This window comes from Mauremys mutica, chromosome 6 (assembly GCF_020497125.1).
Source record: "Mauremys mutica isolate MM-2020 ecotype Southern chromosome 6, ASM2049712v1, whole genome shotgun sequence".
Lineage (NCBI taxonomy): Eukaryota > Metazoa > Chordata > Testudines > Geoemydidae > Mauremys > Mauremys mutica.
The window spans coordinates 65,428,990-65,441,338 of record NC_059077.1 but is presented as its reverse complement, the minus strand read 5'-3'; the positions used below and the strand labels follow the sequence as shown (position 1 = coordinate 65,441,338).

Here is a 12,349-nt window from a genome sequence, read left to right as displayed (position 1 = left end):
CTCTTGCTGCTTTTACTTTCTTGATGGTTGCCTGTGTCATGTACATTACACAGTAAAGGGATAATCTGCATTTTTCTAAATAATTTATGCAAAACAAATGTATGTGGTGCATATTTCTTTCAGTTATGTAATCTTGAAAGCATACTCGTACAGACTCTAGTGCAGGGGTGGGCAAACTATGGCCCAGGGGCCGCATCTGGCCCTCCAGACATTTTAGATTGGCCCTCAAGCTCCCACCGGGGAGTGGGGTGCTTGCCCCACTCCGTGCAACTCCAAGAAGCAGCAGCATGTCCCCCTTTGGGCTCCTACATGTAGGGCAGCCAGGGGGCTCCGCACACTGCCCATGCCCCAAGCGCTGCCCCCGCAGGAACTGCGGCCAATGGGAGCTGTGTGGTGGCGCCTGTGGACAGGGAAGTGTGCAGAGCCGCCTGGCCACCCCTCCGTGTAGAAACTGGAGGGGTGACATGCTGCTGCTTTGGGAAGCTGCTTGAGGTAAGGCCACCCGGAGCCTGCACCCCTGACTCCTTCCTGCACCCACCTTCCTGTCCCAGCCCTGATCCTCCTCCTGCCCTCCAAACCCCTCAGTCCCAGCCTGGAGCACCCTCCTGCACCCCCAACCCCTCATCCCAGCCCCACCCCAGAGCCTACACCCCCAGCTAAAGCCCTCACCCTCCCCATCCTCCAACCCTCTGCCCCAGTCTGGAGCCTCCTCCCGCACCCTGAACTCCTCATTTCTGGCCCCACCCAAGAGCCCGCACCCCAGCCCCAATTTTGTGAGTATTCATGGCCTGCCATATAATTTCCATACCCAGATGTGGCCCCCGGGCCAAAAAGTTTGCCCACCCCTAATGTAGGTGAAATTCTGGGCACTTTGAAATCAATAAGAGTTTTGCTACTGACTTCTGTTGGAACAGGATTTCACCCTATGGGCCTAACTCAGGCACTGTCAAACTTTGGTGTCCGTACAAGTTGAAAAAATAGAATTAAAATGTACTGTATTTGGACTTGGATGAAGTTAAGGAGAGCCCCCCATTCTGAAGCAGGAGTAATCTGATTAAGACTCAGAATAGCTGGAACAGGAAGAATTTTGACCTAACCCTTGAAGGCATGTGCTCTAGGTTTGTTTACGGAAGACTTCCAGACTATTTACTCCATTGTTTTCAGGGAGGCTGGAGTAGGGAACATTACTTCATTTGAGCTTGGCCATACCTTTTCACATATACTGTATGTATATGGAAAAGAGATGGCCTGAATTTGGCACATAAGTGTAAGCTACATATTTAGGCTTGGAAGGATTAGATTTTTATTGGTAAATGTCCATTTCACTTTACACACTTAAACCAATGAAAAAATATTTCCATTGATGATCATCAAAATTTACAGATAGGCAAAGTAAGAAAAATGTTGCTTGAGAATGTAAGAGATTGTTTTCAATATACACCTCTACCCCGATATAACGCAATCCGAATTCAGATATAACACGGTAAAGCAAAAATGGTTTTCTGTCTCATCTACAAAAATGCTCCTAATGGGCTAAATTCCAGGCACAGACAGTAAAGTTCACTGGTGGGCAGCCTGCGGCCCACATGCGGCCCATCAGGGTAAGCTGATTGCGGGGCGCGCAACATTTTGCTGAAGTTGACCCTCCACAGGCACCGCCTCCCCTCACCCCCCAACAGCTCCCAGTGGCCACAGTTCTCTGTTCCCATCCAATGGGAGCTGCAGGAAGCGGTGGCCAGCACGTCCCTGAGGCCTGCTGCTTCCTGCAGCTTCCACTGGCCGGGAACAACGAACTGTGGACACTGGGGGCTGCAGGGGCAGTGCCTGCGGATGGTCAACATCAGCAATATGTCTCGTGGTCCGCAATCAATCAGATGACCATGATGGGCCGCATGCAGACCGCAGGTTGTCCACCACTGGTATAGTTACTCCAACAGTAGTATGTTAATGGTAGTGTAGACTCAGATGCTGAGCAACCTTCAATTTCATGATAAAATAACTCAAATGCACATAGTCTCAAAAGAATAGCAAAATAAATACAGTAACTAAAAAAATATGCTAGGGCTTTTAGAAGATCTTAAGCATAATACACAGAGAAAAATAGTACCGCAGAAAGAGCAGGGTATGGGAGCAGAATATTTTCCCTTTTTGTTGCAATCTACAGAAAAGAAACTGTTTCTAATTACATGTTATTTTTATTTTTTGACGAAAGCAGTAATAATAAAGCCTTCTGCAGTATAAGAACATAAGAACGGCCATAGCGGGTCAGACCAAAGGTCCATCTAGCCTAGTATCTGTCTACTGACAGTGGCCAATGCCAGGTGCCCCAGAGGGAGTGAACCTAACAGGCAATGATCAAGTGATCTCTCTCCTGCCATCCATCTCCATCCTCTGACAAACAGAGGCTAGGGACACCATTCCTTACCCACCCTGGCTAATAGCCATTTATGGACTTAACCACCATGAATTTATCCAATTCTCTTTTAAACGCTGTTATAGTCCTAGCCTTGACAACCTCCTCAGGTAAGGAGTTCCACAAGTTGACTGTGTACTGCGTGAAGAAGAACTTCCTTTTATTTGTTTTAAACCTGCTGCCTATTAATAATTTTTATTTTAAACAAAATAGAAGATATTCTGCTGTCAGGTCCATTTTTATCTATAGCTAGTTCTCCCCCCACCTTTTTTTTTTTTTTTTAACCTAGATTATCAATTTTCAATCCCACATATTTTCTCAGATTCTTGTTGTTTTTCATAAGGCCAATGGCCTGATCATACAATTAATTTAGTTTCACCATTACAATAAAACATTTTTCAGCAATCAACTTATCTAGCACTAGACTATGTCCTTGTCTTATGTGGCAATGCAGGAAAGTAGGAAGGGACAAGGTCTCCCATATTCTTTGTACAGCCCACATACGGGCACACATGCAATCCTGGGTGTTCAGAGAAACACAAGGACTGCAATCACAGGGGCTTTAACTAGGAGAGAAGTAGATAGAGCCATGGCTGTGCCACACACACACGCCAGCTAACAAATCTGGCAGGCTACATGATACAGGTGTGTATGCACACACATGCATTCAGGTTATGATGCGCCTCACAAAAAGATGCTGTAAATTACTCCACTGCCACCACAGTTCAACTAAGGAGTACAGGGAGAGACAGTGGCTCAATGAAGTTGAATCTCTCCAGAGCTCCCCACTGGAATAGTTTGGGTTCTTCACCATACCCCTTGCTTCAGGTTGTGACTAAATGACACACTTTTAGTCTTTAGTAAACATATATACAAATTTGATAATCTGTCTTTTAGGCAATACTAGTTCCTGAGCTATGCTAACACGGAGAAAAAAAAGCAGCTATATAATACCTAAGAACGTACACTGAAACCACTAAATATATATATATATTTGAGGCCCTGATCCACAATTTTTCATCCTCTGATTACCTGTCAAATTCAGCACCATCAACTCACAGACCCTAATAAATTTACATTATGTGGCACCATCTAGTCAGATATTTTGCTAAGAGCTCAGAACACAGTACAATAAAGTACTATTCAAGTATTATGAAAGCTGAAATATATAGCTTTTTGATATAAAGTTTACTGTCCTCCAGATTTCATACCAGTAGTGTTGAATAGCTAATTTAATTGCTTAATTAATTTGTAAAACTGTAGTTATTTTCTTCAACGTGTGTTTACAAGAAAAGAATATAGACACTATGTCCTTTTAATAAAACATTCTGTTTTTGTCAATCAAATAATGTGGGAATTCTGAAGTTAAAGAATGAGCAGTTACGAAATATGAAATTCACACATCTACCCTCCCCACGCATAGATACCGCATGCTGTGTGTGATCCAGCACAGATTTCTTTATTTCAAACCATTTCTGTCTAAATCGACTTTATTTTAAACATATGGATGCCGCAAAGCTCCACCCACACTAATAAACCATTGTTTCCACAGTAACTAGTGTGGCAAAAGCAAAGGGAAACTAAAAATAGTACAAAGCGAACAAAATTTGACAAATCTCTGGCATTAAGAAAATGTGAGATGATGCAATGTATTACACAGTTTTTATCACCTTTGTTTGAGAAGACCTGCATAACTCATAGCTGAGCTTTGCCACTGTTGATTAATACAGGCATCCCAAACTCGTGACAATCAAAACTTTATACCACTTACACTGCGATCTCTCTCTATACAATGTAGACCTTGAGCCATTCTGTATCTGTATATATACTTTAAAAAAAAAAAACCTCCCTAAAATACAGGTTTGAGAAAAAGATAATTAACAATTACAAAGTTAAACAAATGTTACTGCAAATCATCTAATTAAAACCACTAGAAGATCAACCCTAAGACCACTTCACCACAAAATTAGTCTGATTTGGGAGATAACATGTAGAGTGGCACCAAGTAAGAAGAAATATTAAGCAAGTAATATAAAAACAACTGAATGAGCATACAGGTTTTAAAAATTCACTGTAAATGAAATTGTATCCCCCACAATAGGATGGTATACGATTGCATTTGAAAAAGCCCAGAGTCTCCTTCACAGATAACAAAAGGCAACCCCCACATATACAACAAATAGCAATGGTTCCAATTAAGCTGAAAGATCCAGGAAATCATTCTCCAGAGTTTGAAGAAAAGTATGGGGCACTTCTCCAAAGGTAAACCATTTCTTTCAGCAATTATTTGTTTGCATTTTGCAGGTGACATGTTTTTATGTAATGAAAAATTGCCCTGCTCTTTTTTCAATAATCACCACTACAGAACACAACAAGTTGCTTAAAACCTACAAAATACCATTTAGTTATTTATTTTCCCCCTTTTTAGTTTCTGGAAATTCTGAAGATCTGAGCAGGCACTTTTCATCTAAGAGTGAGTAGGACCAGGAACAAAATTAAATGATACAAATTTATAAGGATATTTAAAAGCACTTCATGTTTGTGATTCTGCTTTGATTTATATTGTGGTTATATTTTCTTAAACGAAAATACCACACCTGGATTCATTCTAACATGCTAGAATGCTGGGTTTTGAATCCTGTTGTTTTCCCATATTGTTTGTAATACTTCCCTAAGATTTTCAGTATTGGATACTTTACATTTAGACTTTTTTTTGTTTCTATGTTTCTTATGTAGCACAAGCTATCGTGAGTGTTCTGTTAATTCATCTGTGCATCATTGATAATGTTAGTACAATTTTGAGCACAGAGTTTGATAGCTAATAGTAATTCCTCAAGTGGATGTAAAGTAAACCACAAAACATGGGTACATCTACATAAATAATGCCTACAAAATGTTGTGAAGTATATGGTGGATTTTTTTCTAACTATTTTTTTTAGAATTTATAAAACATTCCCCTAATCCAGATTAAGATAAAACATTTAACTTGACCTATCTGATAGTGGGACAAATTCATACCTGAAGTAAGTAAGGGAATTATCATTCAGGTGTCTAAAAATCTGACTTCTGTGGAGTTGTACTAGGTATGAAATTAGACCATTAAAATAGGTTAAGCAGCCCAAATCTTAATTAAAATCTTTTTTTATACTGTAGTTTGAGCCATATCATCATTGTAAACAAGGAATTACCATTATGTTCCTGTCATCTTCCACCCTCATAGTGATTCATATATGCCATACTAAAAACTACACATTGGGATATTTGGGAAGACAAATGGGGGTAAACTCTTTAAATTCCACTGAAATACAGAAAGCTCCACAGTGGGACTGAGTTGGGGAAAATGGCAAATATGTTACTAGAAAGTATAGGGACTGTTTGGAAAGTTGGCATGAGTGAACACTGTCTGATGTACAGAACTTCTACTGTTAGCCCATCTTCATGATTTTACATACCAATGGGTTTCCCTAAAATGTGAAATGTCAGCATATTAACATGTTTCTTCTGGCTATGCATATGTCTCTTAGCTTCAGAAATGACTCTAGCTGGTTAATTAGTTTCTTTAATTGTGCCATAATCCTTTCCTGCCATATCAACCATGTTGTTCTTGGCTCAAATTCTCTCTCAGTGAGACGTTCATTGCATGTTTAACTTATCTTTCCTGTCTTAATCGTTGACTAACAGAATAGCTTGAAACCAGAGTTACTAATCATTGAACTCAAAACCTAGACATAGAATCAGATCTCTTAAAAAAAATGGAGCTTATTTTACATTTTAAAGATCTATCCAGTTTATATTAAGCACTACACATTTAGTCTGTTATCTAGCCATTAAAGCGGCTAAAACTGTAGTATGGAAAATAAATATCTTCCTTACCTGTGTATACAGTTTTTAGACTCGAGATACGCCATACCAGCAGCAGCATCTAATGAAAATTTCACTAACTGTTTGGTTTTTAGCTCATCCTTCTTCTTTCTTAAAAAGGAGAGGAAATCGCCTCCTAGAGAAATAGATGGACAATGAGACATGACAGCAATGATACTCACATTTATTTCTTATTAGTGATGCTTGACTGAACAAAAAGTATTACACTATCAGCCATGCTTTTCAACCAATTTGTTTGAGGCTAAGATAAAAAAGAAAATGGAAAGAATACATTCCCATCAGTATGTGGCCTCCTTAAGCTGCCCTGAATATTGCTCTAAGTGCTTCAATGTGCAAGCTGTACTAAGAATGAAAAAAATTAATCAAGTCCATATTTTTACTACACTATACATCATATTTCCCTATGTATATTCAATATATATTTGCATAACTATGAATTATGGAGTAAAGAATCTATGGATAATAGGGTGTCATAAAAAGTAGCTTTAATCACATCTTTCAGCTGCAACAGTCTATTAAAAACTGAATATTGCAATAGATGATGAGCTTGTATTTGCAGATTTATAAATGTTAAGTAATGTCTCTGCGATTGATGATTAGGGCAAAAGTAAATAAGAGAGAAAGAGATTACGGGAAGCCATGCACTGCTACATGCTGATGGTTAGAAACGTGAATTCAAGTCTAAAATATGCCTCATTGCAGCAGGCAATGCCAGAAGTCATAGTATAGCTTTTTCAAGTCTGAAGATTTACATGTTATTATATAGAGGGCCATTTCTCTAGTCTTCATTTCATTTTACTGTGTACTGAACTGATTCTAGTGATCCTTTCTCAAGTAATGTCTCATGACAGTTTTCATATACTGTCTTTGTTGGCACTAAAAAGAGGCATTACCATATGTTAAAAGTTTCAGAGGGGATTTTCTTAGCAGGAAATATCTATTTATATTTCACATTATAAGAGATAATAAAACTTCTTTTCTCCTTCTAGCTCTATGGCCCTCAAATATTAAGCTGGACTGTTTGTGAAAGGAATTAGCATCTTAATCGTCAACTCCTGCACTTTTTTACCCACATTATCAAGAATCCGTGCTTCTTTTGATACAAAAGCTCTAGAGGTGATGGCTTACTGGGTTGGTTCCTTAATGAAAGCTCCCAGTAAGCTTAACCTACAGCTAAAACTCTGCTGCTTTACCCACTTTGATTACCCACGGGGCACCACAAACATTTTAGAAACATATATGCTTTCCTTTATCTTGATTTCTGATTAACTTTTTTTGTGTCAGGCAAACGTGACAAGAGAATGTGAATAATATTTTATCATCTTTTATGTATCTTTTATTATTTAACAATTCCCAGGAATAAAATGAGGGCTTTTTAAAGGAATGTACATGATAGACATATAGATATATACATACCTAAGTGAAATGTGTGTATGTCATCACTAGGGCTGTCAATTGATTAAAAAAATTAATCACGATTCATTGCATAATTAAAAAATTAATCGCATAATTAATCTCGCTCTTTAACAATAATAGAATACCGTTTAATTTTGGTTGTTTTCTACATTTTCAAATATATTGATTTCAATTACAACACAGAATACAAAGTGTACAGCGCTCACTTTAAATTTTTTTTATTACAAATATTTGCACTGTAAAAAACAAAAGAAATAATATTTTTAATTTACCTGATATAATTACTGTAGTGCAATCTCTCTATCATGAAAGTGCAACTTACAAATGTAGATTTTTTTTTGTTACATAACTGCACTCAAAAACAAAACAATGTAAAACTTTTGAGCCTATAGGTCCTACTTCTTGTTCAGCCAATCACTAAGACAAACAAGTTTGTTTACATTTGCAGGAGTTAATGCTGCTCACTTCTTGTTTACAACGTCACCTGAAAGGGAGTACAGGCATTCGCATGGCACTGTTGTAGCCGGCATCACAAGATATTTACGTGCCAGATGCACTAAAGATTCATATGTCCCTTCATGCTTCAACTATTCCAGAGGACATGTGTCTGTGCTGATGACGGGTTCTGCTCAATAACAATACAAAGCAGTGCGGACCAACACATATTCATTTTCATCCTCTGAGTCAGATGCCACCAGCAGAAGGTTGATTTTCTTTTTTAGTGGTTCAGGTTCTGTAGTTTCTGCATTGGAATGTTGCTCTTTTAGGACTTCTGAAACCATGCTCCACACCTAGTCCCTCTCAGATTTTGGAAGGCACTTCAGATTCTTAAACCTTGGGTCGAGTGCTGTAGCTATCTTTAGAAATCTAACATTGATACCTTCTTTGTGTTTTGTCAAATCTGCAGTGAAAGTGTTCTTAAAACAAACAACATGTTTTGGACCATCATCTGAGACTTCTATAACAAGAAATATATGGCAGAATGTGAGTAAAACAGAGCAGGAGACATACAATTGTCCCCCAAGGAATTGAGTCATAAATTCAATCAACGCATTATTTTTTTTAACAAGCGTCATCAGCATGGAAGCATGTCCTCTGGAATTGTAGCCGAAGCATGAAGGGGCATACGAATGTTTGCCATAACTGGCATGTAAATACCTTGTAATGCCGGCTACAAAAGTGCCATGCGAACACCTGTTCTCACTTTCAGGTGACATTGTAAATAAGAAGTGGGCAGCTTTATCTCCCGTAAATGTAAACAAACTTGTTTATCTTAGTGCCTGGCTGAACAAGAAGTAGGACTGAGTGGATTTGTAGACTCTAAAGTTTTACATTGTTTTGTTTTAGAGTGCAGTTGCGTAACAAAAAAAAATCTACATTTGCAAGTTGCACTTTCATGATACAGAGATTGCACTACAGTACTCGTATGAGGTGAACTAAAAAATAGCATTTCTTTTGTTTATCATTTTTACAGTGCAAACACTTGTAATAAAAAAATAATAATATAAAGTGAGCGCTGTACACTTTGTATTCTGTGTTGTAATTGAAATAAATATCTTTGAAAATGTAGAAAAACATCCAAAAATATTTAATAAATTTCAATTGGTATTTTATTGTTTAACAGTGCGATTAAAACGGCAATTAATTGCAACTAATTTTTTTAATCATGATTAATTTTTTTGAGTTAATCATGTGAGCTATCTGCGATTAATCAACAGCCCTAGTCGTCATATACTGGAATAAAATGCTGATGTGAAATCAGTTCTGTTTTACATAATATATAACTACATGCATTATAGCTGCATAAAGGTTACAAGCTCAATCCTCAAGTGCATGCAGTACTGGCTGGGCACAACTGGGGGAGAAGGGGAGAACCACAGCAGATTGTGGTACTCCATTGCAGGGCTGACCAAGGGCTGGTATGGTGTAGTTTGGACCAGTGGTTCTCAACCTGTGGTCTTCAGACCTCTGGAGGGGTCCATGGATTATGTCTAAGACTTAGAATGAAAACTGTCTGAACAGATTTCAACTATATATACATATAATAGATTTCTAAAGGGGTCTGCACCGCTATTTGAAATTTCCAAAGGGATCCACACCACCATTCTAAATTTTTCAGGTGTCCTCAAATGAAAAAAGGTTGAGAACCACTGGCTTAGAGCCGCAATGGAGTTTTGCTAAACTATGCTCATCTGACCCATGGCCCCTAAGTGTAGGTGCACAGTGCAAAAAAACACCCATGGCTGGCCCATGGAACGGGCCTAGGCTTGCAGAGGTTGGCCGGCCAGGCTATAAAAGTGCAGTGTAGACATCCAGGCTCAGGGACCCCGCAAGGAGGGAGGGATCCAGAGCCCGGGATCCAGCCCAAGCCTCAATAGCCCTGCAGCCTGAGCCCTGGAAGCACAAGTCAGCAGATCTGGGCCAGCCACGGGTGTTTTATTGCAGTGTAGACATATTCTAAGGGTCTGTCTTTGCAAAGTTCTGGATACTGCATTTTAAGCTCTAATGAAAGATGAAAATAACAGAATACCTACTGACTGAAGACTAAGGGTATTATCAACTCTATGGAATAAGAGTCAAAATACAAGAATGGTTCAAGAGGGTGCACTACAAATAGGAAAAATTGGATGAAACTAAGAATGAAAAATGTGTGATAAATATTTGCAAAAAACTTCCTGCCAGTGAGTTCTATTAGACTATGAAATAATCTCCCAAGTAAAGTAGAAGAAGCCCCATCATTTGGCAACACTTAAAGCTAAACTGGATAATGCACTAGTACATGTACAGCAGAGAACAATCCTGCATTGGCATAGGGTGGACTAGATGGCCAAACATGTCTTTTCCATCTCTAAGGCTCTGTCTACACTACAGCATGTATAGTGGCGCAACTGCACCACCGTAGCATTTGTGGTGGAGACACTAAGCCAACGGGAAAGAACTCTCCCATCAGTTTAATAACTTCTGCCTCCATGACAGGCGATAGCTATGTCTATGGGAGAAGCTATCCCGCCGACGTAGGGCTGTCTACACCAGCGCTTAGGTCAGTGTAACTTACATTGCTCAGAGGTGTTGATTATTCACACCCCTGAGAAATGCAAATTATACCAAAGTAACCTGTAGTGTAGACAAGGTCTAACTTTTGTCATTCTTTGTCTTGAAATCAGGACCTGTCAAATAAAGCAGGATACAACAAATTCACAGAAAAAGTATACAACAAAGAACTTTCTTTATAATTCTACAAATAGAAAAGAGCTGCTAAATCCTAATGACCTAGAGCTAGAGCTCAAATATTATTAGACATTTGAAAATAAAGAGAATGAAATGGATGCTAGGTTGATCTGTATTTCATCTAATATTTTCTGGCTGATGGAAAGCAGGTGCTGACAGAGAGCAGTCTGATAATCATTCCATCAGTAAAGCTGGCCTTTCCTCTTTCCGCTACTCCAGTAGCATCTTTCTAGTCATAGCATAGGCTTGTAAATCATCTTCAAGAAAAAGTAATAAGAATAATAAGAGGAGGTTACTGACCTGTGCAGTAACTGACGTTCTTCAAGATGAGTGTCCCCGTGGGTGCTCCACTCCAGGTGTTGGTGAGCCCCTGCACCTTCGCTCTGAGATTTTGAAAGCAGTACTCGCACTGGTCACGCATGTGCAGAGCCTGCCCCACGCATTGAGAGTGCTTTAATAGTACGCGTGCATGACCGGTCTCCTCAGTTTCTTCTCTACAACAGAGGCTACTCCAACTCCGAAGTAGAGGGGAGGAGGGTGAATAGTGGAGCACCCACAGGGACACTCATCTTGAAGAACATCAGTTACTGCACATGTGAGTAACCTCCTCTTCTTCTCTGAGAGATGTCCCTGTGGGTGCTCCACTCCGGGTAACTTAAAAACAGTGTATCTCAAGGAGCTAGGGACTTTGGATCTGGTAGGAATAGAGTGGATAATACGGCTGTGCCCAACCGTATATCAGTGAGAGGGCCTTGAGTAAGGGCATAATGCTTAACAAATGTGTGTTCAGAAGTGCAAGTGGCCACTTTACAAATGTCAGCCAGAGGAACTTTGCGTAGAAAAGCCATGGAGGTAGGTACAGATCTAGTGGAGTTGCATCCTTTAGTTGATAGCACAGTCGGATACAACTGGAAAGCTCTGGGTAGAAATAAGTGTCCCTTTGGATCGCTCTGCAATGGAGACAAAAAGTCTGGAAGAGTTCCTAAAATACTTGGTTCTATCCAAATAAAAGGACAGAGCCCTGCATACATCCAACGTAATCATCGGGGATTCAAAGGAGTTTGATAATAGTTTGGGAAAGAAGGATGGTAGGTGTATAGATTCGTTGATGTGAAAAGACAAATGCACTTTTGGAAGACATTTGGGGTATAGTCGGAGGGTAACTTTGTCCTTAGAAAATATTGTGTAGGGTAGGTCCGCCATGAGAGCTGCTATTTCTCCTGCGTGTCTGGTGGAGGTGATTGCTACTAACAATGCTGTTTTCATGGAGAGGTGTAAGAGAGAGCATGTGGCTAGTGACTCGAAAGATTGTTGAGTCAAGCAGGTTAATACTAAGTGAAAGTCCCATGGAGGGGTAGGGGGTTTAATGCCAAGGTTTAATGTCCAGGTATAGGGATTGGAGCCCTTTGA

General features: G+C 39.5%; 1 protein-coding gene across 4 annotated transcripts in view; it reads right to left on the bottom strand.

The window, feature by feature from the left end:
* Positions 1-12,349, bottom strand: part of FER (FER tyrosine kinase) — a 392,406-nt gene that overhangs the window by 99,421 nt on the left and 280,636 nt on the right. For all 4 annotated transcript variants that reach the window (XM_045020435.1, XM_045020436.1, XM_045020438.1 and 1 more), the window contains one exon: positions 6,287-6,410. In XM_045020435.1, coding sequence (XP_044876370.1) covers positions 6,287-6,410 — 124 coding nt within the window. The remainder of the gene's footprint in view (positions 1-6,286; positions 6,411-12,349) is intronic.